Consider the following 27,235-nt stretch of genomic DNA (forward strand, 5'->3'; position numbering starts at 1 on the left):
ATAAAATTGAATTGAATTGAATTGAATTGAAATGAAAAGCCCTGCGACACAGCCTGTGATAAGGCTAGGGTATTCTGACCTCCCACCACTGGGTGGCGCAGCACGCTTTTACCCGTGGAGTTCAGGAGTTGTAGAGTCGCACTTTTTTTACGTGCGGGTTCAGACACACAAACATCCACTCAACGCACAAGACTCGTTTATTTTCTGAGAACTAATTTCACTTTTTTACGAGACTTATCTGCGTGGGTTCGAGATGGGACGTGAGTCAAGGTATGTCTGAACTTTTCCGGTTAGTCTGGTGCTGGTGAATCGAGTGTGACTAACTTCTGTTTGAGGAAGCGATTTTAGATTAGCGTTAGCATGCTGGCTAATAGCGTCCTGGTGTTTATGCACGTTAACCAAGAGCTAATCTCTCATATCATGTGTTTTTTTTAATCAACAGGCATTACCGGAAACGTTCCGCATCTCGGGGACGGTCGGGTAGCCGATCAAAGAGTCGCTCCCCGGACAAGCGCTCCAAGAAAGACGAGCGGAGCCGGAGGGAGAGGTCACGGAGCCGGGATCGCCGCAGGTCGCGCTCCAGAGACAGAAAACGAGCCAGGTGTGTGGTGGTTTGAACTTAAGTTTAAGTGTGCACGTAAATAAATACATTTTGAAGTGGACTGAAGTCTTCTGGTGTTTACAGCCTGAACACAGATTGAAGTTTCTGGCCACTTTTTTTTATCCGGTGTAACAATACTGTCCTTCCCACTTGCAAAGATGAGTAACTTGACTGTGTCGCAGACATTACAGCTGTTGTCCAGAGCCAACGAGAAAAGGTCAATTGTCTGGTTGGAGAGGGGCACATTCTCAATTTTTTTTTTTCTCCCCTCAGAGACATTAGGACAACAGAGTCCACCAAAAACTTTCTGAGAAACTCTCTGTCAGACAATAGCATGCTTTAATAGGGGAAAAAAAACAACAGGCTATATGTCCAAGCCATACAGTGCTCAGGTCTGTGATGAACAGAAGCCAAATTTTGTTTTTAACAAAACTGTTTACTGCTGTTGCTCTGTCTGGTAATTATCTTTAATTTCAGTAGAATTGCATCCATAGATTTTAACATTCTTTTGAACTAAAACTTTCACATGTGTTGAATTTTGCAAATCCAGTGGAAATGTCAGACTTTGTCTTATTATGTAGGACAGTGGATAAAAATCAAAGTGATGGCGAAGAATCATTTTGATTCAAGACAATCAAAACTCTCATGCACTTTTTTTATGATGCAGTTTTATCATGATTAAGCTATTGTTAGGTTTACTTTCAGATGCGCATCAGCACACTTAAAAAGCTGAAACTGACAAAACTGTTATTTCCATCTTTATTTTTCCTTTTACATGTGATATGTTTGCCTTTGGCTTCCAGGCGCTCCAGGAGCAGGGAGAGGAGGAGGTCGAGAAGCCGAGACAGGAGGCGGTCGGGCAGCAGAAGCCGAGCCCGGAGGTCCCGCTCTGGTAGCCCCAGCAAGAGCAGTAAAAAGGATGAAAAGTGAGGCTTTAAATTCCCATCTTTGAAACTGAAAACACCCAGAGTCTTCTACTCTGTACTTCCTCTGTGTTCTTTTGGTGGCATGCAGAGTGATAAATAATTATGTTGTGAAAGGGGCTGTGTTTAGGGTTAGAGTATTGTAGCTCTTTTACATGTCATGTAAAGATGCTGTGATTGCTATCAGCAGCCAGGATGTGAGGCTTATTTTCAGAGCTTGGCCACAGTTAAAAAAAAACACCATATAATATATGGAGCGTTCCATTTTTATAAAGATTAAACCGTCCTCTAGAAGTGGTGAACAGTATAAAACCTTGTAAATTGGATGGATGATTTGCATGATTTGCTTAATCTGAGCAATTCCATAATCCCATCTATTACACTTTGTCTTATTTTCTTTTTCCCTTGCAGGGCTAAAAGCAAAGAGAAGGACACCCTGGAGCCTATATCTGAAAAGAAAAAGATTAAAGAGGAGAAAGAAGATGAAAAGGTTGAGGATGTAAGTTGGTTGATATGTTTATTTCTGCTAGCTTGAATGCCATTGTCCTTTCTTCATGTTTTTCTTTGCCCATAGAAAGAACTTTAAAGTGCTTCTTTGTTTGAAATAATAAGCAAGCAAGTAAGTAAAGAACATAACGAGAAGTAAAATATTTGTGCTTTTCCTTTGTTTTCATGCAGCAAGACTTTGACCAGAACAAACTGGAGGAGGAGATGAGGAAGCGGAAGGAGCGAGTGGAGAAGTGGAGGGAAGAGCAGAGGAAGAAGGCCATCGAAAACATCGGAGAGATCAAGAAAGAACTGGAGGAGATGAAGCAGGGCAAGAAATGGAGCCTGGAGGACGATGATGGTGAGGAAGTAACTGAAGGAAACACTGTTGAATTTTACTTTGGACTTCACGAGTAGTTTAAATGGTTTAAACTGTGTCTAACAAAACTTTATCTGTGTGATAAACCAATCAGTCACCCTTTATTTGCTTTAATTTTATCAGCTAACTGACCAATACTTGCTGTAGCTTTATCTTTGTCCAGCACCTTAATTAACTCTTCATTTCAGACGATGACGAGGAGGGTTCTGCTGTAATGGAGGGAGATGATGACGAGGAGGCGGACGGGAAAGGGGAAAGGAAAGAGGAGTTAAACGATGGTAAAAAAGAGGGTAATGACGATAAGGACAAGGAGACTCCCATGGAGCAGCAGACAGAGGAGGATGATATAGATCCCCTGGATGCCTACATGGAGGAGGTGAAACAGGAAGTGAAGAAGTTCAACATTGGAGCCATGAAAGGAAATGATAAGGTGAGTGTGAGGACAAAATACCGCATTAGTTAGGTAAAACAGAAGGCTTAAAATTGAATAATGTGGCCCAAAGACCAGGTAGTTTTCTCCGATATCTAGTGTTTTGAGACATAATATCTGATCTGAAGATCGGATTTTTGCATCTTTTGCAGTGTTATCCTTATTGCCCAACCCTCCCCAAAGCCATTAGGATCAGCTCTAAAAACACACCTGAACTAAAAATCTTAGAAAAAATAGACAAATGCAATTGAAGTTTATCAACATTTTCCTGATGTTTGCATAGTTGCTATCATTTTGTCTTTAGGTGTTCATCACTGGAAGCGTGTGGCTTTGGGGTTTTTTCACTGCATATTCTGGGAAGGTCCATTAAACATTGTGAAAAATAGACTGGAAAGGATCTCCTGTTATCATCTGTTTCATCTACTAGTGTCAGACCAGATGCTGCCTTTATGGATGTTTGTTCTTCTGCTGATGGATATGTGTGTCTTCTCTTCTTCTGCAGAAAGGTGCAATGACAGTGACCAAAGTGGTGACAGTCGTTAAAACCAAAAAAGGACCTCACACACACAAAAAGAAGGGAGAGCTGATGGAGAATGACCAGGATGCCATGGAGGTGAGATTTTAGTGCTTGCTTTGATTGTATAATAAAGGTTAAACCTCTTCTCTCTCTGCTTGAGAAGCTGAGATGAATGAAACAGAGATCCTCAGTAAATAATCTGCTTTCTGCTTATGTGATCATCTTTTAACAATCTAAAATGATGCTCATGTGTTTGACAGTACTCATCAGAGGAGGAAGAGGTTGATCTCCAGACGGCTCTGACAGGCTTCCAGACCAAACAAAGGAAGATCCTGGAGCCTGTTGACCACACAAAAATCCAGTATGAACCGTACCGCAAAAACTTCTACGTAGAGGTGCCTGAGCTGGCCAAGATGACTACAGAAGGTCAGTGAGAAAACCATATCTGTTCTATGATAAACAACTTGTCTTTTTCATGCTTAATTACCTGTTTAAAATCTCTATATTCAATTTATTTATTTATTTTATTTTAAATAAATACAGAAGTGAATGCGTACAGGCTGGAACTGGAAGGCATTACGGTGAAAGGGAAAGGCTGTCCCAAACCCATCAAGACATGGGTGCAGTGTGGAGTGTCGATGAAGATCCTGAACGCCCTGAAGAAGTGAGTGTGTCTGTGTGTGTGTGTGTGTGTGTGTGTGTGTCTGTGTAAATGGCTTAAGCATGTTTGAAAATCATTGTGCAGTGAGCAGTCTTTTCTCTTTATATAAAATCCATTAATAAGACAATAAATATGACCATTCATATTCACTCAAGACTAGCCACAAATATATATATGATTAATATATTGGGATTGCGTATGACTCTTTCTGACAAGATGCTCATGGTTTTCTTTTAAAGGCACGGTTATGAGAAACCCACACCCATCCAGGCCCAGGCCATCCCTGCCATCATGTCGGGCCGAGACCTCATTGGTATTGCTAAGACCGGCAGCGGGAAAACCATAGCTTTCCTGCTCCCCATGTTCCGACACATCATGGACCAGAGACCCTTGGAGGAATCGGAGGGACCCATCTGTAAGCAACAGGAACTTATATTCTTCCTTTGGGCTTCTCGCTAAAATCTAAATAAACACATCTTTTGATCACATTCAAATAGAAACGTATGAATCCTGTCCGATTCCTTTGCTTTTCATAGTCCCGGTTCAGAACCCAACTGTAGGTCAGATGAAGACCAAATGGTCAAGTTTTTTTTTCCTAATGACAACAATCCAATTATCCTGTTTTTCCTCCCTTTTACACAGCTGTAATTATGACTCCAACCAGAGAGCTGGCTCTGCAGATCACAAAGGAGTGTAAGAAGTTCTCTAAACCGCTGGGACTCAGGGTGGTGTGTGTTTATGGAGGGACGGGCATCAGTGAACAGGTAAGCTTGTGCTAGAGGTTTAATAGACCTGTAGTGTCCATCTGACATAGCAGCTCATGCTTTTCAGTAGAGCCAAGAATGTATGTATATATATATATATTCGATAGCAGGGTCAGAATTTGGTATAAAGAACGTGAAAGCATGGATCCATCCTGCCTTGCATTAATGATTCAGGCTTATGTCGATGTAATAGTGTGGGAAACTATAATAGGTTGTTCTTTTGTTGTTGTTGTTTGTTTGTTTTTTAAAAACAACTGCTGCTATAATAACTGCTCACAGGACTGCTCTCAGTATAAGACAGGCTTCAGAGCAAATTGTGGTTCCACTTGTTCCATCCATGTACAGGTTTCTGTGTGGACAGTGAGTGGAGAGAAGGGTTTTCACCCACTGCAAATTTACTTCCATGCAGCCCTCCAAAATGCCAGTAGTGCATGTCAAAAAATACCGTACATCAACAGCACAAGGAAGAGTGGCCCACAGACCGGTTGTAGCTCTTATTTGTTCGCTGCCTCAACTGACATAAAGCTCTGTGCAGGTAGACGGTAGATGGGCCATCCCTGGACTTCCTGCATATTGTGAGCGAGCTCTCCCTGCTGAACCATAAATTCCACTTTAACTTTGAGGTGGAGTAAAAGATTAAACCTGCTTCTTTTTATGGGCAGCAAGGGGGTGATTCCTCCAATTGCAAGAAGATTTTCAGTTGTAGAGTCTGTGCTATAACAGCCCTTGGTTTCCTTTACTCTGTTACCTGTAAGCACTTTCCTGAAGACTTTAGCTGAAAGTCCAAACGATGGTCATTTTTAGTCAGAAAGGAGGAATATCCAGGTTATGTTCACTGGCTAACGACTTGGATTATCCAGGTTGTTTACCAGGTGGTGATATCCTCAGTTTGAGTCTGACTTTTCACATCTAATTTCAAAACACCAAGGTGGTGATGTCAAACTTAACTTCACCAAACAGCAGGTGACGACATTGTGGCTGCGTCTGTCTTTTATCAGATAACGGCATAAAATACCATAAAAATGGCTGAGACTTCTTAAAAAATATATGGTAAAATAATTTGAAGAATTTTGAAAAGGTTTTGAGGAAACACCGATTTGAGACCCAGTAGCAGAAACGTCCAAATTCAAGTTGCTCATTATTGTATACGCTCCTCGTGCACCATATTTGTTTTATTGTGTTTGTGTTGGTATTATAAGTGTTTAAATTCTGGACATTGTTCCTCCCTCAAAACTCCTGCAATAGAAAGAAAAATTGAATGTGTATTTTTCCTTAACGCTGCCTTCTGTATTATAGATCGCTGAGCTGAAAAGAGGAGCTGAGATCATCGTGTGCACACCGGGAAGAATGATTGACATGTTGGGGGCCAACAGCGGTGAGTTCATCACTCTTGGTCGTGTCGCTTCTCTATCCTTAAAGGACATAATGCAAATCTGCACATTTGATGCCTTTTCTTGTTGCTTTGCATGGATTAAATGTGACAGTATGATACAGTACATAATGAACCAAATCAGTACTACTTACTAAACTGTTGGCATTATTTGACTACCTTTGGGATCACTCATATCTACAAGACTGATGTGTTATTCCCGAAGCTCAGGCCAAGTACAGGTAGGTGGACCTGGTGCTGCCTCCATGGTTCCTCTGACTTCAAGCAATTCAAACAATCGTAATGTTTGATAAGTGTATTGTAACATGGATGTAAGGTGGTCAGGGGTATGCACTGTATTATATCAGAGTTTTGCATCATTTGAGGTTATTTTGACTTAATGTGCTGTTCTGGGAGTAAATATGATTGTAGAGTCCTGTGCAGCACTGAGCCTTTGCATACAAATGTGAAAAAAGCACTATTAGTGTACTTAGAAAGTAGCTATTACATGTGTGTAGCAGTTAGTATGATAGAAGGGGTTTCTTGTTGCTTCCACACATGCGAGGTAATCTGTAATATGTTTCCCTTGTAGGTGAAAAGGAGCTCGCTCAGATAGTGCTTGATGTGGCTCCATCTCTTGTATTATATGTTTTACAGGTCCCAGTTGCCCCTGAGATGGTACGCAAGACGAGCAAAGAAATGAACAGCCTAAAATACCAATGCAATAAAACTCTGGCCACTTGAAAAATGTGCTGAAATTAGGATGCCTTGATTTATTGTCCAGTTGTATCATGGAAAAAGCTTTTCTGTGTTTTGTTAGACTAGTTTCATGTGATGTGAAGAAGGCAGGATGCCTGTTAAGCCTTGACATGTTCATATTTAACTGATTTCCTTATGCCCGTCTTCCTTAATGTGTAGGTCGGGTAACCAACCTCCGCAGAGTCACATATGTGGTCCTGGATGAGGCAGACAGGATGTTTGACATGGGCTTCGAGCCACAGGTCGGTGATTATACATTAACATACAGTTTTCACGCATCAGTAGCATCATATGAAGCATTGTTGGTGTATAATGTTTAGCACTTGAGGAATGGTTGTCACAAACATGTTTTATAAAGCCAGGACAAATCAACTCTGAACCTGCAAAAGAAAATGTTCAGTGACAAAAATTCACAGATATATTTTTTCCCCTCTGATTCACACACCAGGTGATGCGTATCATTGACAACGTGCGTCCAGACCGTCAGACGGTCATGTTCTCAGCAACTTTCCCCAGAGCCATGGAAGCGCTGGCTCGCAGGATCCTGTCAAAGCCCCTGGAGATCCAGGTGGGAGGCCGCAGTGTCGTCTGCTCTGATGTGGAGCAACACGTGGTAAGCCATCTACGCTACATCTCACTAAACAGTAACTTTCACTTTCAGTTTCTCTGCTTACTAGTTCAGTTTTAATTCCCCCCTTTAAAAGTATCTGTTTTTATTTCTGCAGCTAGTGATCGATGAGGACAAGAAATTCTTGAAGCTGCTGGAGATTCTGGGTCACTACCAGGAAAAAGGATCTGTTATCATCTTTGTGGACAAACAGGAGCACGCAGATGGACTGCTCAAAGACTTGATGAAAGCCTCGTACCCCTGCATGTCTTTACATGGAGGTACTGAGCCACACTTTGACTTTGACAGCCATATAAAGAATAACAAAGCTACTGTGACATCACCCTCTGGTTTCTCAAGTCTCATTTAGAAGCCTCATTAGTTTTTTTTCATCATATTGAATTTTCATTGGCTATCAGCTTGTCAATCACTTTTCAATTTCAGGTATTTGGGATGATCTAGTCTGTTTAAACAACAACCAGGAATATTAAGAAGTCTCATCAAACCACATAAATTCATATTTTTTTTGTCCTCCTAATGTGAATATACAATCAGTCAGTTTTATATCTATCAGTTATAATTTCTTCTCCATGAGGTTTCTGTTCTGTCATGGCCACATTTACTACAAAGTAGTAATTCTCTGTGTCTCCAAGGAATCGATCAGTACGACAGAGACAGCATCATCAACGATTTTAAGAATGGAGCGTGTCGTCTGATGGTCGCCACCTCTGTGGCAGCCAGAGGCCTTGACGTGAAGCAGCTGATCCTGGTGGTCAACTACAACTGTCCCAACCACTATGAGGACTACGTTCACAGGGCCGGGCGCACGGGCAGAGCAGGCAACAAGGTCAGCCGCTTTAAAGGGAGCTCATTTAATTTTAGACATCAAAATCTAGGAAATTCATGTTGACATTTGGGGTGTTTTGTTTGTTGGTGGTAATCATGTTTAAATCTGTACATATTTGCTTTTCAGGGGTACGCCTACACGTTCATCACGGAGGATCAGGTTCGCTATGCTGGCGATATCATTAAAGCTCTGGAGCTGTCGGGCTCTCCGGTCCCACCAGAACTGGAGCAGCTTTGGGCCTCTTTCAAAGACCAACAGAAAGCGGTAAGATAAAGACCCACAGTAGGCGATCATATATTTTAGCAGTACTTACTGCCAGGGAGAAACACATGTTGAAGTTTCTGAAGGTATTAGCAATGTCTTTCTGCACGTGTAATGCATCAGCTTAAATACCGTGTTCATTTTTATGCTTTCTTTACAGTTACATGGTGCTAGTTTGTTGCTTTTATACTTCATTTTTCATTTATTTATTGTTTTCTTATATTATAAATACTTAACATTAATTGGGATAAAATTAGATTGATCTTCGGTGTCTTGGTTAGTAAGCAGATTAAAAAGGATCTAGAAAGACAGCGTGACAAACTTAAAAGCTTCTTTCTTTCCTCCCTTTGCTCTGTGCAGGAGGGTAAGACCATTAAGAGCAGCAGTGGTTTCTCAGGAAAAGGCTTCAAGTTTGATGAGACTGAGCATGCTCTGGCCAATGAGAGGAAGAAGCTGCAGAAAGCTGCTCTCGGTTTGCAGGACTCTGACGATGAGGACGGAGCCCTGGATGTGAGTAACTTTTAAATAATGGAGATTTGAGTTTTTTTTATTTAAATTATTTACTTACCTCTGCTAAGCTGCTCGGCTTCTTATAAGTTTTTTTTGTCCTCTAATTGCAGTTATATAATTATTAAACATGTTTAACTGTTATTCCTCCTTAGATTGAGGAGCAAATTGAAAGTATGTTTAACTCCAAGAAGAGGGTGAAGGATCTGTCTGCTCCCGGCGCGGCTGCTGGTCCAGCTGGAGCTGTTGCCGCCACAGCGGCCGCCCCCGGAGGTTTGCCAGGACTCGGGCCTACATCTGCTGGTAACATCCAGAAATTGGAAATGGCCAAAAGGCTGGCGCTCAAGATCAACGCTCAGAAGAACCTGGGCGCTGAGGCTCAGGTACGTCAAGACTCCTGTGCCACCGTGAGGCTGACGGTTGTGCACGTATTCATGACACAGCTGAGATTGCTAGACTTGTGATTTTTCAGACTAACTGCTTAGGTTTAATTTTTATTGTGTCCAATACTTAGTTTTGAGTTTACAACCCGCAAAAATCCTAGGACCTCAGCTGGTAATTAAGACTTTGTTTGCATTGTGACAATTACTCTGTGTCTACAGGATGTAATGCAACAGGCAACCAACGCCATCCTGCGGGGCGGCACCATCATGACCCCCTCAGTGTCAGCCAAAACCATTGCGGAGCAGCTGGCAGAAAAGATCAATGCAAAGCTCAACTACACCCCGGTGGAGAAGCTGGAGGAAGAGCGGCAGGCGGCTGAGCAGGCTGAGACAGTCAGGAGATATGAAGAGGAGCTGGAGATCAACGACTTCCCTCAGGTCAGCGGCACACAGCGCAGGGCTGTACTGAAATATTTAGCAAGGATCCGTTTTATTTTTGCTCTTTGTTTTTGGGACTCAAGTTTTCTTTTCACAGCTGCTGGGGTTCAGTAGTTTTAACTCGACTAAGTCATTTCCCAAAAACGGCATAGGGAAGGAATAATGAATCTGGATGTTGTTGCTGTGTATTGTCACCAGGGGTCGGTGTCAATAATATGGGGATCAGCTGTCTGCGTGCTAGCTTATTTCTGTTTGTGCTGTTGTTGGATTGTTAGCTTAGCCCGTGCTGCTGATAAGCCAAGCCAACTTCATTTAAAGCACTTTAAAAAACAGCAACCACTGATCAAACCTCTGGATACAAAATAAAGATATGTTAGAATAAAATAAAATAAATAGAATTAAAATTAAAATGTAAAATAAAAGCAACAAAACAGAATTAAACACGAGTAAAACTTTAAAATCAAAAAGTAAAATCAACATCTCACACTTGGGGAAAGCCAAGATGAAGAGGTGGGTCATAAGCGCAAACTGGTAGTGAAGAGGCCTGTCTTTTTAACGGCAAAGAATTCCTCACTTTGGGAGTCGCCATGGCAAAAGCCCTGTTCTCCCGAGCCTTCACCGTGTCCTCGGCACATCCAGGAGCAGCTGGTCTGCTGATATGAGCGACTGGGAAGTACAACAGCTTGTCGTGTGGGGCAAGGCCATGTAAGGACTTAAAAATGAGTAAAAGACTTTTAAAATTAACTCTAACCAAACAGAAGACAAAACCAAAACATAAAACAAACTTTTGCTTTTGTATTTTTTTTTCCTGACTACTTCCTGTTAAACTGAGCTCTACTATTGCTCCCTTTGTTTTTCAAGCCCACTTTTAAAAAAAAACTATTATTATTTAAAACTTTTCAACAAATTTAGAGACATGTAAGACTAACCTGCAGCTACCTGGTTATCCATACATTTGTATATAAATAAATAATGTCTAATGGGGAAATCTAAGGATCATAATACACCATAAGGTGATGAAACAACATCATCAGAGTATTTATTGATTCTTTTGGTGGAAACTTATCCAGATATAAGGTCATATGTGAGTGTTGACGATCCACCCTGTCACACCCTGTCTGTTTCCATCCAGTAGTTTTGCATGTGTTGACATTCCCAGCAGACATAATGCTCTGCAGTCTGGGAGCCACAATTCCTCCAATACCCAGATTTTCCATTATTAAAGTGTACTTTCATGTGGGGAGTAATAACAGAAGTCCAGCAAAATTCCTTCAAAAGTTAGTTTTCCTCCCAAATGCACAGATATCCTGTCATTCTTTGTGCGTTATTGTAAGACCTCCTTCCTTCTCTCATCTTGCCTTTTTATACGTTGTGTTGAGTGAGCGTTGCTAAAACCCCTATACAACTGAGAGATGATTCCCATTTTAGAGTCTGCTCACTTTTTAGTCTGCAGGCATTCTACCTACACATACCATCAGTTCCACTTTACACGTCTTTGAGTGTTTTCTTTGTTTACTTGTTAGTGATTTGCACACCACACCAAACCCATCTCCTGGTTGTGGTTTCAAGTGAAACGGGTTCAAGTTTTTCTAGCAGAGACGTTGTTCCTCGAAGTGTTTATGTATGACTTACACTGTTGCTTTTTTTTTTTTTTTTGTAGCAATGTAATTTCAGATTTAAAGTTGGAAAGCCATTTGTACTTTTTTTTTTTTTTTTTAAACATCTGTGAATGTGTGTTCCTGAGTGGCTTACACTTAAGTCTTGATTATTCTCCATGGCGGACATGGATGCAGACAGCTGGAGACCTGAAGGCCTAGTAGTCATTCCTGTTATACCCCTTTAAAATCCGCCTCCTGCATGTAGTTGGTGCATCATGATGTAAAGTCTAACATATGCAAATTTGAGTGGAAAATTAAGCAAATCCATCTATTAAAAAATACTTGACATTAAAATCCTCGACTTCTTAAAGCTACTAAGAAAATAACTTTCTTTTAATCTCTGATTAAAAAAGCTAAGCTGTTCTAATTTTTGGCAAAATGTTTATGCGCAATAGAAATGCTTTTTGTCCGGGTGAGGGGCTTATCTTTTAGCTGACAGATGCTTAAACTGAGCGTTTTGTGTTTTTTGTCACGACTGATTAACAATCAAGAATCCCAAAGTATTTTGTTTCTTCCTCTGAACATAAAGCAGACAAAAAGGGGCTTATAAAATCTTCCTTTTCTTCCTTCCCTCAGACTGCCAGGTGGAAGGTGACATCTAAAGAAGCTTTGCAGAGGATCGGTGAATACTCTGAAGCTGCCATCACCATCAGAGGAACGTACTTCCCTCCAGGCAAAGAGCCCAAGGAAGGAGAGCGCAAGATCTACCTGGCTATTGAGAGTATGTGTCAAAGAACGTCTGTCCTCTTTTTTTTTTTTTTTTTTTTTTTTTTTTTATAACAGTCCTGACACCTGATATAACGAGATATTTTTAGGGCAGCTGTACAATTGCTGAACTCTAAGGTTCAGTGAACACGAACAATGAGCACGATAACTTGAGAACAGCACAACGCAGGAAGTTTATAAACTAGTTATCACACACGGAGCAGATAATCTTGACTTTGCTGCCCAGTTTTTCAAGTTTTAAAGAGGGGAAAAAAAGCTTTTGTTGGCTTAAATCATGCTGTTAAAAGTGCCTCTTGCAAAATGCAACTCCCTCTATTTTGGTAGTTTTTTTAAAATTACCTCAGGGCAATGAATTTCCTAATGGAGTGTCCAGTTTCCTTAACAGAGCAGCCTATACTGAATATTAACATGTTGTTTGTGTCGTAGGTGCAAATGAACTGGCTGTGCAGAAAGCCAAAACAGAAATTACACGGCTAATCAAGGAAGAGCTCATCCGATTAGTAAGTATCTTTTTGCTCCCGGATGTTAAAACATGTCATCTACTCTTATTATGCAGTGACTTTATGCAGAAAATGTTTAATTTTTTTCCCCGTTTCTTTCTTTTTTTCCCCCCAGCAAAACTCCTACCAGCCGACGAGCAAAGGCCGGTACAAAGTGCTGTAGAGGATGAACCGAGGCACACCGGAGGAGCTTCCATTTGTCATCTCTACAGTTTCATTCAAGTTGTTGAAGAATATTTTAGTCAATATTTTTTTATAATGTGTCTGTCTAAGTTTAGTTGCATTTTGTTTGTTTGCATTTTTGAGCCCCCCCCCCCCCTCCTCCACTTATATATGTCCAGTGATTTTTATACCATCAAACCAGCACAATGCTGCATCGATCTATCCACAATATGTCTTTAAGTATAAGACCCGGTTTCATTAATAAGATGTTTTTAGTCACATTTATGTAGGAACACCATACCAACCATCATCTTTATGAAAGATCCCAAGAAAACAATGTTGCTAAGAAAATAAACTTGTTTCCAGTCTGTTAAGGTGCTTTGTATTTGTTCAGACTGCTAATGTTAATTATTTAATAGCAGTTCTTTGTATATTATTCATCAGTGGTGGGAAGTGATGCTTGGTGAGCATTAAAACTGCTTTATGGCTCGGTTTCAGGATAATAATCTGAAAAATAAAGTCGTTTTTTGAGCCTTTACTCCCGCTTGTTTGGTGAAAATGAGAATTTTCAGGACTTTAGAGACAAAAAAAAGCGTTTTCGGTCGTCAAAGCAGTTCAGGAGGAGGGGAAGGAGAATAACCTCTTCACATCCCCAGTTTGCTGTTGTGCGCATGCTCAGACTGCGCTCCTGTCTTATTAATTTTTAATGGAAAATGGCTGCGTTTCTTATCCAAACCGCTGGAGCTGGGAGATGAAAAAAGGAGCCATCTAGCTGACCACATCTCACCTCTCACCGTCGCTCGCGTCGAAACTACCCGATGCGGTGATCGTGTGTTAGCGAACCGATGTCCTGTGGCGAGAAAATATTCTGGAAAATGGATCGACTCGCGCTTTGAGGGGGATGAAAGATCATTTTGCTCCTTAACCCTTTCTGCTCCGAGATCTGCGAACAATCGAGGTACAGTAACGTTAGCGCTAACGCGGGTCTCCGGAGGGGCATTTAGATTCGTTTTGCGGCTTAAATGCGAGCACTTAAATCAGGTCTGTCCACGGTCAGCTGCCATGTTGTAAACAGTGTAAACCAGTCTGTCTCTTAAAAAAAAGAAAAGAAAAGAGCCCGTTATTCGGGCCAGGAACGAGGCTACGTTCAGCCCTCGGTGCTGCTCGTTAACGGAGAGCTGGAGGTTTTGTCTGAATGCAAAGATGCGGAATCCATGTGCATTTTGTTTTTTGTGAATGAATATTACTACTGACAGTGTAGCGTGTGTGATGGTGAAAGTCCACACCTCCCTGCGTCCCGTTTCCTCTGCAGAAAAGGAGACAGCAGCTGTGTGCACTCTTTACTTCACTCCATTTACACTCTTCATTACCGTAATTAAAGTGTGTAAAGCAGCCAAATGCATTCAGTCTAACACGGTTTTATGACCGGCGAGAGGAGAGGTCTTGCTCTAAGGCACTTCAGCACCACTTCGGTGAGGTCGATCCTTATTCTTAAGGTCGAAGCTGTTTATGGGACGTATATAATCATATGTGGGGCTGTTTGTTAAATTATGAAACAGCTTTTCATGGTCGAGTTAACATAACACGAGAAAGTCTGCGTGTAAACAAGCAAACTAGATGTGAACTTGAGTTTCTAAACAAAGCATTTTTCATCGAGATCTATAGTTTTTGTATTTTTTATTGTTATTTCAGTATTTCTAATAAGTTACTTTTAATTCTGTTTAGTTTCAGTGGGGATTTTCTTATTTATTTTAATAGTTTCAGCACTTGTTTTTGTTGTTGCTATATGAAGGTTATTTGTCTGGTTATATATGTAGTAGTAGTAGTAGTAGTAGTAGTAGTAATAACAATAATATTTTTTATTTCCAGGAGTGTATTTAAAAAACAAAACAAAACCCCAAACTTTTAGGGTTTGTTGTTGTTGTTGTTGTTGTTGTTGTTGTTGTTGTTTTAAGACAAGGGTATTAATCCAGATTTTTAATTTGGTTTTAATTCTGTTTAGTTTCAGAGTGGGTTTGCTTGTTTTTCTTGTTTACTTTTAGTTTAGTTTTGTATGTTTCTGTGCTAATTATTATTAAAGGCAGGTTAGGAAGTTTAGAGCTGCTATTATAAAACAAGGACAACACTGTATGAAGGCAGTTGACTCGCAGTCATCATAATTTTTTAAATAAAAAAACAGATTAATGAATACCTCCTCAGGCTAGTTGTTTTCAGATGTGACTGAATAGAATAGAATAGCCCTTTATTGTCACTGTACATGTACAACAAAGTTATGGGTCCTCCATGCCAACTATGCAGGAATAAAATATAAACACTAAGACAGCAGGAATAAATAAGAAACAGGAGAAATATATACAAACTGGAGAACATATACAAAACAAGAGAAAGGCACACATTGGAGAACAAAGTGCTTGGAATTAGTGGAAGTTAACTAAAAGTTTTATTTAGTTTTTTATTTAACTTTTACGTATTATTTGAGGTCTGATTGTTGGGGTCTTTATCTTACAGTAAAAAGCACCTTGAGAGAACTGTTATTGTGTAGTTTGTTTACTGTAATAACCTCGACGTCAGCACACAGCCACATTACAGTATGCTGCTGCTCCTTCTCTGCAGAGCAAAACAATCCTCAAGTCCTTTCTTCTGTTAAAATGTTTCAGATATAGCATCGTCTCCCACCTTCATGCACTTTGAAGTTTCCCTTTTCAGTGTGCAATGTGGTCATTGTTGCCCCTTGTGGTCGTTTGGGAAAAAATCCACTATAACTGCAGGTTATAGTGGATGCTTTCAGCGTGGCAGTAATGGGCCCTTAATATTTAGCACTGACACTAAATTTGAACTTTGACCAGCAGCACAAAAGTGAGACTCACTTCATAAGCAGCACCCTTTCTTGACCTTTCTTATGAGAATAATCTGTTGGGATGGGATTAGATCCACCGTGTGTGGATCCGGATTAGACCAGATGATGCTTTTAGAGTATTTCACTAAAGTCTTAGTGTTCCCATGTTTCTTTTCTTCATGCAAATATGGGTATGATCAGTTTCAACTGTAGAGTTGCTTTTTAACTTTAACCTGATGTTTTCAGGACTAATCCAGAAACATTAGTCCTGATGTTTGAGTGATGATGCATTATTTCCAACCCCCAACAGAAGATGATGCGCCAGGTGACAACCAGTGACTTCTGCATGAACAGCAGGCCGTCGTGCCTAGCAGAGGACAGCCACCACCCCACTGCTCACTTTGACCTGTGCACCTCACAGGCCAGCAAGTTCTACCCTCCTCCCCCTCCATCATCCCTCCAGATGACACTGGCTCCCATGGCCTTACCCACCCAGAGCCACAAGCCCATGGTGTGCCAGAGACAGGAAGTTCTTGGGGGTGACCCCCGCTCGCCTGGAAAGCTAGCAGGCTTAAAAAACACCAATCAAGCAACAGATGATGCCAAGAAGAAGAACAAGTCTGTCGGGAAGACGGGCAGACGTGGGAGGCCTTTGGGAACCACCAAGCTAGCTGGTTACAGAACCAGCACAGGGCGACCACTCGGTACCACCAGAGCTGCCGGGTTCAAGACGAGTCCGGGAAGGCCGCTCGGTACGACCAGAGCGGCAGGGTATAAGGTCAGCCCCGGGAGGCCTCCTGGCAGCATCAAGGGCCTCTCTCGCCTCAACAAACTGGTTCACAGTAGCACTTGCAGCGGAGCAGCTTTCCCCTATCCACTACCACACAAAGAAATCCTCTGTGAACCTTCCTGCAAAGAGAAGCCCGCTAATGAGTAAAGCCTGTACCCCGTTTCTACTTCACCCTTCGTCTCTGGAATAACAGACAGACACGCACAGGTTTCCTGCCACATATTGAGGGTGATTGCAAACTTTCCTAGTCTGCTGTGAGGCAGAGAGAGAGGAGGATTTTTCTATTATTCGTGTTTGTGTCTTTTGTGTGCCTGCCACCTGATAAAATTACTGTTTTTCAGTGCTAGAGATCTATAGTGTGCGAAAGGTTTCACTACACAGTGTACACATTGCTGTATCTGTTTTCTGGGGAGAAAAAAATACCAGATATTCATTGAACAAGAGGCTTTTATCCAGCAGCTACTGTGGTAGTTAAGTCTTAGAGTGTTACATGTAGCATTTTAACGCCAACAAATGTTGGAAACTTGGGCTGTCCTGTCAGATTTTCTCTTCACAATTATTGCCGATAACGACAATATTATTGCAGTTTTGCAAGTTCATCTATACCGTTGTCTATTGCATAATTTCTTTTAAGGCAATTTAATTAAATCTCCAAATAAATGGAGGTAGCAAGAGAGTGTGTAACCATAGCCGTGCAAAAGCATAGAATAAGAACAGCTACACAATAATGTTTGATGTGATATTGATAATTTATTTTTAAATGTCATGGTTATCGGGGAAACCTCTCATGGAAACGATTCAAAATCTTGTTCGATGTAAACGAGGACATTATTGCTGAATTGCTGAACTGCAGCTTGTAATTTAAATGAGCTGCCATCATGAAAAACAGGCAGGTTGATAGGAAGTAAAGAAATATAGTTATAGAGGAAAGGTTGGTAGTCTAGTGGTGTGCTCAGTGGCACTTCAAAAGTAGAAATCTAAATATTTATCCAGCATCCCAGAACTAAAATCTGACCGATCCAGTTCCACTCAGCTCCTCATGTAACACAAAAAATGTAACTCCTCCTAAAAACAGATTTTATTCTCTAAATGTCACATTGCAAAATATCTACATATTATTTGCATGCAAAACCACTGACTCAACATGCAGATCGTTGTTATCCAGCTAAGGTTTTGTTTGTATTTTTTTTAAACTACAAGTATAAAACTTAAAAAAAAAATGTATACACCTTCACAGCAACACCCTTCGTCTCTGATGACCTGCTACAAATTGGCTAATGTGGACTGTGGTTGCCTTTTTTGTTACATATTCGGCACAGAGAAGCTGTAGACATTTGGATGGATGGTGTTTTTGTACTTGATCACTCTTCACGGCCACTAGATAGTCCCAGCAACCTGCTGGCTTATTTGTGGTGGGACTTGTTTCTCCACTCTCTGCTTTTATCTGCTATTCTTTTGCAAATTTCAGCACAAATACCAAAATAATCATTTTTTTAATGCGCTCTTTTTCTACACAGCTTACTTTTACAAGAACGGCAAACTTAATGTCTTAAAAAAGCAACATGCCCATTTAAAAATATGACCTTCCTCACTGTTCCTGCTCTGGAACAACTTTTAGACATGTTTTGTTTCGTTTTTAGGAGGCACTCGTGTTTGAAACACAGCTTAAATGTCCTTATATTGATCTAAAAGCTTCATTTTTGGCTTTGCATTTATCACTCCTACAGCAAAATGTAAACCCGTGTGACTGTTTTTAGTGTGTAGATGTCAGTATAAAGTAAGAGAAAGGGTACACTGCTTTATTCTAAAAGGCTCACATTGTAGAGGAAAATCTGTTACCTACTATTGTGTTCTTGTTTTGTGTCAAACCACAGGGTCCATTAGTTGGTGTAAAATAATGAAAACTTGCGCTAGTGTTACATTTGTCCCAAGATAGTGAACAGATTCACAGATATTCAGAATCTCATCTGCTATGAATGTGTTGCTGAATGTAGTTCGAATGATATGACTTTTAAAAGTTTGTGTTAAACACTTTTACCCAGCTAAAGACTCAAAAGTCTTATTGGCATCCTTGCTCACAGATCAGAAAATACACTGCCTGTCAAAAAAAAAAAAATCTAATAATTTCTTGCACTGCCTTTTTAGCTTTGATGACAGCTCGCATTCACCATGGCATTGTTTCGATAAGCTTATGCAGCGTCACCAAGTTTTTGTCCGTACACAGTTGCATGCTCCTGCAGGGTTATGAAAGCCTGAAATATGAAATAATTGCTAGAAAGTTCTTTAAATTTTTTGAAAATGGAGAGTTTATTGAACTATCTAGCAAATTTGTTTGAAAAATGAAATACATTTTAATTTCTATATATGACTTTTAATTTATATTGTGTTTGCTACATCTTGCTTCAAAGGAAATGCTTGAAAATGCATTTTTTTAGGTTTATTATTGGGAAAAAATCACACTGATGATATAACTCACAAAAAACTGAATGTATGTAATATGAAACAATAGGGAACTTGGAAAGCCCCTACCCGGTTTTAGTAGTTTTATCAGTCTCTTTAGTTGTTTTCTTTGCTTGAAAGAGGCCAATAATTCGACCCTTCCAACATTCTTGAATGAAAAATGAGAAACTACTAATAGTCTGGGTTAAATAGTCTGCTGTCAGCTGAAATATGTTAAACACTGCAGTAATTATTCAATAGAAGGCTCTTCCTGTTTTGTTTTTTTTTTGCTTAGTAAAATGTGCTTTTTTTGGCCAGGCAGTGTATGGACAAAATGCTGAAAGTAAACAAATGAGACCATCTAATGAGGCTGTCTCCCACTACAGGCCTCTAGGTTTTAGTGGGAAATCTGCAGAGAGAGGGCGCTGTTCCTCCACAGGAAAGACGAGCTGATTGCAACATTTGGTGATCACACCATCACTGCTGTGAGACTCACAGCAAATCATCACTTAAAATGTAACGTTCTAACGGAAAAGTTTAAGAAGCTCATTATTTTTTAAGTGATGACAAAGTCCAATCATGCTTATTGTTTAAGGTTAGTATTTATTATGCATTTTTAGGTATATTACCATAACCCTGTAACGCACTTGAAGCCGACTGTTGGCGAAAGCGATGTTTTCTGAAATGCCAGTTTAGTATAAATGTAAGATGCACAAAGCTTTATTGGTTTAATATTTGTGACTTTACAACACGTGTAATACACATATAGTTAATGAGAATTTTGATGCAAAATGACCAATTGGCTATGTAACTACTTGCCACTATAATTTTTTTATTTAATCATTCAGCAAATAATAATTTTTGGTCTTTAAAATGTTCCCTACGGAACATTCGCTTTTTAATTGTATTATTCATTTATGGGTGGATTTAAATCCAGAGAGTGGAGAAAGTGAAACAGTTTCACTAAGTCGCTCTGCTATGATAACATTTAAAATAGTTACATTTGGTGCAATAATCTGTTGTATGTATTGTACTGTGGAAACTTTGATACTATCACTTTTTATCATTGTATTTTTAAACTTGTGTATAAGGCCTTTTATCATTGGTTTGTTGACGTGCGTAGTGTTATCAGAGGTAATTCATACAAACATCCTCTTCACCCTCCTTTACCAAAGAATATGATCTCATCTGACTTGATCTAAAAATACTCAAACAACCTCACAAAACAGCCGGAGCGTGAAAATGTAAATGGAAGGTAAAAAAGAAACAAACCACTAACTCATAAAAGATGATTGTTCGGCTTCATCGTTACATTGTTACATCTGGGAGAGTATGTGTTTAAAATGAGCACACTGTAAATTAGTACACGTTGATAATACAAACTTTACTTTTCATTGTTTTCTATTTATATGTTAAATTGCTTCAAAATTAGACTTCTTTTTATCCATAATTCTTATATAGCCATGTTTGATATTTACCTGATATTTTCCATTGAGATTATGGTGGAAATGGTGCCTGGTTTTCTCACAGTATTTGTGGCTAAAGTGTTTGTTAAATTGTTATTATTTGTTTCTAACCCTGATAGGATCAAAATAACTGGGGGAGCTTTTCTCACAGCAGACATTTTGATATATGACACAGCAGGAAAAGCGTAAATAAGAGCATACACAATGGCTACAGTGACTTAAACTGAGATTTGAAGACATGTTAAGGTTGCTTATAACGTGTAAGTCACCTTTTAGTAAAAGCTGTGAAATATGGCCTTTTGTTACTGCTCTTCAATCTTCTGGGTAGCTTCTGTTCTTATAACATCTGCAACTTACTGAAAAAGTGAACTGTGTTTCTTCAGATTATAGGATGACTGTGTGTTTTGCCTCATGTGCAACACACACACACACACACACACACACACGCACACGCACAAAATTTGCTTTGTTCACTTTTAGCAGCTCCAAAAGACCTTTACATCTTGCTAGTTTGCTATTAGCGGCTAAAAGCTAGATATTTGCACACAGACAGCGAGGTTTTGGAAACGTTGCATTTTTAAAAATCTGTTAAAAACAACAGTATTTCACAGCGAAACACCCAGATTATGTGTAAAAAACCCTCATCAGGCATATTCACATTTTTATTGAAAGAGCTTAGCTTGCTCTCATATGCATTTTTTTAGCAAGTAAGGGGGAAACTGTTATCTGGATTGAAATCCAATAATTATGTCACTACAAATGTCATTGGGGGTTGGGGGGTTTGGTCATAAAGAAGCTAAATGTTTAATGAGTATTTAAAAAAACTGCTGTGGTAGAACATACATATATGGACAAAAGGTTGGTCACCTGCATGCTATATCTAAAGGGGCTTTTTGTGTTTGGCAACCCATGCCTTGAACTCCCAGTTCAACTTTCTGTGCCGATGTTAATACTAGAAAAGCTTTGGAGCGCGGCAGAGACAGCAGAGCGTTGGTGACTGTTAAACACTATGCCTCCTCTGCTCTTACTACTTCATGACTGAGTTGCTGTGGTTCCTAAACACTTCCACTTTGCAATAAAACCACTTACAGCTGATTGTTGAATATATCTAGTTGTTATATCTAGACTTGTTACACAGGTACCACAGCACTACGCTTGAATGCAGTGAGCTCTTCAGAATGACTCATTCTTTCACAAAAGGCAGACTGCGTGGGTAGGTGCTTGATTTTACACACCTGTGGCAATGAGACTGAAAGTTGTGGCTCAATGCGTTTGTCCATATAGTGTGTTTATAGTGTATGCAACTAAGGAAAACCCCCAAAACATGTTTCAGCTCTTTAAAAAAGACAGGAAGCTTATTGTGTTACAGGCGTTAAAAGAACAGAAGGTAATTATAACAACCGTTATCTTAATTATCTCAAGCTTTGATATTTTTAAGTATAGATATATGCTGAGGCTGGGATTAGAGATGCTTGTGGTTGACTCTCAAGTATTTGACCTTTCAAAGTCAGAATTTAGGTAAGACACTTTCTGCACCTTTACAGATTTTCTCTGAATGGTAAGAATTTAAGGGAATGAAATGATAAACGTCCAATGATCCCAGAGCGCCCTGACTTTCTTTGTGCGTCTGTTTTACTGTAGCTTTTATTTCTTTTGTAGAATTGATGTACAAAAGAAAAAAAGGACAAGGTGTTATGTTAATAATTTCTGATGTGTAATTTTTTTACTTCTAAGGAGGACATCAAATAAGGGATAAGGAATTGATGGTGAATTTATTGACATTCCTGGCATTTTAAACTTTAATATTCCAAATGAACTCAATGCTGACGCAGTGCACAGTTATGTATAGTTAATTGCTGACTTCATTACCCTATAATGAGTGTTTTTGTTTCTTTCACCCTCTTCAGCATTCAGTCAACACACGGTCTTTCGTCTGTAGATAATGATTTTTAAAAATTACCTCACATTTTGAGTGTTTTTGAGACGATGATCAGAAGTCCAGTTATTCCTGAAGTGTGATTGGAGAAGCGTGTAAAGCTTTGTATAATTCCCATTTTATTCCTGCATGATTGTTGTGGAATGTTTAAACAAGTTGTGTAATAAATCTGAAAGTAACACTGTCTGGTGAAATGTTTACTTTTATTTACTTTTGTTACATGTGTGCTGTTTCGGATTAAATGACCTTTTACTTATTTGTTATATTAAAATTAAAGTAAAGAAATTGGGAATCATAAAAGTGGAACAAATCCAAGATTTATTTTAAATGGTCATGGACAGGACAATTGGAAAACTATCTGAAATAACTGCAGCTTTAAATATTCCCATTACCATCAGGCGTGGCTCTTCTGCTGTGCAGGTTACAAAAAACTGGACCGTTTTGCTCGGTGGAAGAAAAGATGACCAGAGCTTTTACACTAAATATATTCTATAACAATTAAAAATCCTGCATTTGTAAAGTTTGAAAGTATTAGTGATAACATTATAGCTACTTAAGTACCAAAAGTAAATTTAGTCATTATTCAGAATGGCTTAAATTAAACGTGCTTAAATTTACATTTAATACTGCTGTGATTTTGTAATATCATTAAAACAGCTTTACAATATACACAAGAAGAATACACAGCATACAAAATACCAAGCAACAAATATAGACATTAAATTAATGAATATATAAATTATAATGACATTTTCTTACATCATAATACATTCATTTTGGAGATGATTGTGGTCAGAGAAATTAATAGGTTTATTTAAATGAATAAATCAAAACACTTTCTAACTCAAGTTTTATTGTTATAAAATCTCCATATGTTTTAAGTATACCTGCTTTTATAAATGCTGTATTTTTCAATTTTTTTAAATTCTCACCCACAGAGTTTGACCTCAGCGGCGCAGCCACATCTCAGCATATATTATTTTACTGTTCACCACAGATCAGTCATCACTCTGGTCTACTTTAACTTACACAACTCAACAGTGGCTCCAACAAATGCTCCCAGCCAAAAACCAGGATAGAGAGGCTGAGTGAACCTGGTCTGGACTCTGTGGAGGAGATTCATGGTCTTAGTGACGCTGTAGAAAGAAAGAGTTCCTGCCCTGTGATCCAAATATACTCCTATTCTGGATGATTGAGGGCCTGAGATTAAAGTGGAAATGCTGTTGTGTCTGAATACATAATTACCAGTCCCACATTCCAGTGCCCACGATTTCTCATTATTTCCAAATCCACATTTAATCCTGCTTCCTGTTCTACTAATGTCATTGTATGCAACTGCAATTAAAACTTTACCACTCCACTTTACTTCCCAGTAACAACATCCAGTCAGACCATCAGAACTCATCACCTGCCACCATGGTAAGAACCTTTTCGGATGACTGGAAACCAAGTGTTCGACTTGCGTCAGCATTGCCTTCCTGTTGCTCATACTCAGAGATAAATATGGATTTGCAGTCTTTGGATCCAGTGTGATCTGACAGGCGTATTCCAAAAACTCATGTCTAGTTACGGGCTCTTTTAGATCCACTTGAGTCATTTTCTGACAGGTGTTTGTTGGCTCTTCACTCAAAGCGGCCTGTAGTTTATTTCTGAGGTGTGACGCTTCCAGCATCATATCCTTAAAGTACTGTTGAGGTTGAACACTGATAGTGGGTACGTTTGTAGATGCACTCAGATGTGACAGTGAGGAGTAGCTTTTCAGAAAATGGAGGTGATCTTCAGTCAGTGAGAGCTGCTCCAGTTCAGTGTCTCTCCTCCTCAGCTCCCTGATCTCCTGCTCTAGCTTCTCCTGAAGCTCTTTGACTCTGTTCTGTTCAGTTTTCTGCTTGGATCTAATCTTCTGCTTCACCTCAGAGCTTTTTTTCTCAATTAGATTGATCAGGTCTTTGACCAACTCCTCACTCTCCTTCACTGTTTTATCAGCAGAAAGATTGATGGCCTTCACCTCCTCATGAAGCACCCTCATATCTTTCTCTCTGTCCTGGATTCTCTGTTGGATGTTCTGTCGATTCCCTGCTAGATCTTTCTGCTTCTCAGCTCTTTCTGCTGCAGCTGACACTGTGACATGGTCTTTGTGTTCATCCATTAAGCAGAGATAACAGATACACTGCTGATCAGTGCGGCAGAAGATCTTCATCACCTCATCATGGCGAGGGCAGATGTTCTCCTGAAGCTTTGAAGTGGCTTTGACCAGCTTGTGTTTCTTTAGTGGAGCTACGTTGTAGTGAGGCTGGAGGTGCTGCTCACAGTAAGAAGCCATACACACCAGGCAGGACTTGGAGGCTTTCAGCTTCCTCCCAGAACAGAAATCACAGGCCACGTCTTCAGGTCCAGCATAGGCATGATCAGATGAAGCAGCTGGAAGTCCTGCTTTCTTTACGTCCTCCACTAACTCAGCAAATATGCTGTTTTTCACCAGGACAGGCCTCACTGTATAAGTCTTCCTGCACTGGGGGCAACTGTGGGTTTCCTTCTCGTCCCAATATGTTTTGATACAGCTCATGCAGTAGCTGTGCCCACAGGGAATAGTGACTGGATCCTTTAGGAGATCCAGACAGATGGAACAGCTCAATTTTTCTTGATCCAGCTGAATCGTCTGCTGTGCCATGTCTCCTCACGATGACTGTAAATGTCTGAAAGTACAGGGCACAAAGGGAGGGTACAAAGATATTTACACTGAATGGACTTTGATTCTGACAGCAGGGCAAGATAGGAAGGGTTGTGCAGTGAATGATTACAGACGATCTCAGGTATATATTTTTTGAGTTGTGGTAAAGTAGTTGTTCCATGCGCACTCGCCTGTCTCAAATATAAAAATATTTAACGTGTTACTTGCTTTGTTCTGCCTGGAGAGCAAAGATGCTCACTCCTCTTTCATTAAGGAATTTGCTGTTAGGGAACTTTGGTTCTGCTTCCAATAGTTATGTTTTTAAGCATTTTATATTATAATACAGCTAACTGGAGATAGTACAATGCTGAATGCAAATATATATGTATTTTTGTAACTAATTTTTGATTTGATCTTGTTTTTTCTAAAATGGTGACCTGTAAGTATGTAATTTAAACAAATAGTTACTACTTTATTTACAAAGCACTTAAAAACAACAACAGGGCAAACCGAAGTGCTGAAAAATAATATCAAATATAAAAGACAAACACACGCCACAAGGTAAAAGATACGGAAACAGAAAAGAGGTGTTGAAGTTAAACAATAAACAAGTACATAAAAGTAACATAAGATCACAGACATCTCACACTGGGTTGAAGGCCAGGGAGTAAAAGTGTGTTTTTAAATGAGATTTAAAAACAGTGAGTGAAGGAGCTCTTGCTTGCACAAGATAAAAATCGAGCGGTGGTATCTTGCATCAGCTGAAGGTGAGCAATGGAGGCCTGGCGAGTCCGATGAAAAGTGGACTGCAACAGTCAAGACGAGAGATTATAAAAGCACGTATGACTCTTTCAAGGTTGCGTTTGGCCAAAAGAGGCTTGATCTTTGACAGCTGCCTCAGTTGGAAAAAAAGCAGGATTTTACCGCAGTGTTCAGATGAGAATAGAACTTTAGAGAAAGATCCATCTTCACATCTAAATTAGTGAAAAGGATTTTGTAAATGGAGCTGGAGAGGAAAGGTTGATGCAGCGGAGGCTGCTGGTGCCAATGGGTCTAAACAACATGACTTCTGTCTTGTTCTCATTAAAATTTAGAAGATTTAGTGCCATCTATCTCCTGATGTGGATGAGGCAGTCGAGGAGGGGCTGAACAGAGCGTGCACCAGTATGCTTTAGTGGAAAATAAACTTAACAGTTTTCAGCATAACAGTGAAATAAAATATTATGTTTCCGAAAAATAGTGCCAAGTGGCAGCAAGTGCAAAGAGAAAAGGAGAGGTCCAAGAATGGAGTTTTGTGGTACCCCCTAGGGGAGGGCAGCAGATGTGGAGGAGAAACTATCAATGCTGACACAGAAACTTCTATCAGAGAGGTAGGACATAAAACACTGGAGTGCTGAGCCAGTGATGCCAACCCACTGCTCCAGCCTGGAGATGAGGATCTCATGGTCCACGGTATCAAAAGCAGTCGTTAAGTCTAAAAGCACGAGTAGCACACAGTCACCAGAACAAGTTGCTAAAAACATATCGTTAAAAACCCTCAACAGAGCGGACTCCATACTGTGGTGAGTTTTAAACCTAGACTGGAACACTTCCAGACTTGTTCATCCAGGAAGGACTTCAGTTGGGTGTAGACACTACTACTGAAAAAAATAGTAGTTTAGATTAAAAAAAACAGACGTTTGGAGATGGGTCAGAAGTTTAACAAAGTAAAACAGTTAAGGCCAGATTTTTTAAAGGATTTTGGCACCACACTAGAGGTCAAACTACTGTTATAATGGAGAGGATAAACAGACCAAGGGTAGGAAAAATTTCCGTAAGAAATCAAGGAGAAACAACATCAAAGGGGGAGCCTGATGGCTTCAATCTGGAAACCAGCAGCTATAAAAAAGAGGGAGACAGGCTCAAAGTGGTCAAAGAAAGCCAAACAGGGTATTAAGAGCGGCAGATCATAAGAGGTAGGGTCCTAGCACTTCCAACCTTCTCCAAAAAGAAGTGGAGAAATTTATCTCAAACTTCACTGGAAGCTTCTGGCTGTGAAGGTTCATGAACATTAAGATCCAAGCTGAGTGTGTAAAAAGGACACGAGGTTTGTGAGGGTTAGAGACAATGATATCAGAGAAAA

At 39.8% G+C, this 27,235-nt stretch overlaps 3 protein-coding genes across 4 annotated transcripts; 2 read left to right on the forward strand and 1 right to left on the reverse strand.

Moving 5' to 3' along the window:
* The first annotated feature begins 110 nt into the window (after positions 1-110).
* ddx46 (DEAD (Asp-Glu-Ala-Asp) box polypeptide 46) lies at positions 111-13,352 on the forward strand. The gene is made up of 23 exons (XM_005456144.3): positions 111-270; positions 443-601; positions 1,405-1,527; positions 1,936-2,023; positions 2,203-2,371; positions 2,578-2,819; positions 3,322-3,432; positions 3,597-3,762; positions 3,880-4,000; positions 4,237-4,412; positions 4,640-4,761; positions 6,058-6,136; positions 7,049-7,131; positions 7,338-7,502; positions 7,615-7,777; positions 8,150-8,343; positions 8,470-8,607; positions 8,965-9,114; positions 9,267-9,494; positions 9,714-9,932; positions 12,167-12,311; positions 12,743-12,816; positions 12,932-13,352. Exons 1-23 carry the CDS (start codon positions 254-256, stop codon positions 12,977-12,979), a joined length of 3,180 nt encoding a protein of 1,059 aa, XP_005456201.1. The 5' UTR covers positions 111-253; the 3' UTR covers positions 12,980-13,352.
* A 301-nt stretch (positions 13,353-13,653) lies between these two features.
* Positions 13,654-22,242, forward strand: LOC100711858 (UPF0461 protein C5orf24 homolog). 2 transcript variants are annotated; one of them, XM_025910750.1, is made up of 2 exons: positions 13,654-13,936; positions 16,128-22,242. In XM_025910750.1, exon 2 carries the CDS (start codon positions 16,128-16,130, stop codon positions 16,749-16,751), a length of 624 nt encoding a protein of 207 aa, XP_025766535.1. In that variant the 5' UTR covers positions 13,654-13,936; the 3' UTR covers positions 16,752-22,242. The 2 variants fall into 2 exon arrangements, with proteins under 2 accessions (XP_025766535.1, XP_019219503.1); XM_019363958.2 differs by having other exon boundaries at positions 16,125-22,031.
* On the reverse strand, positions 22,075-25,185 carry LOC100698605 (tripartite motif-containing protein 16-like). The gene has a single exon (XM_003451442.5). It carries the CDS (start codon positions 25,111-25,113, stop codon positions 23,461-23,463), a length of 1,653 nt encoding a protein of 550 aa, XP_003451490.1. The 5' UTR covers positions 25,114-25,185; the 3' UTR covers positions 22,075-23,460.
* Between the last annotated feature and the right edge of the window lie 2,050 nt (positions 25,186-27,235).

The sequence above is a fragment of the Oreochromis niloticus genome, linkage group LG10 (genome assembly GCF_001858045.2).
Source record: "Oreochromis niloticus isolate F11D_XX linkage group LG10, O_niloticus_UMD_NMBU, whole genome shotgun sequence".
In the NCBI taxonomy this organism is placed as follows: domain Eukaryota; kingdom Metazoa; phylum Chordata; class Actinopteri; order Cichliformes; family Cichlidae; genus Oreochromis; species Oreochromis niloticus.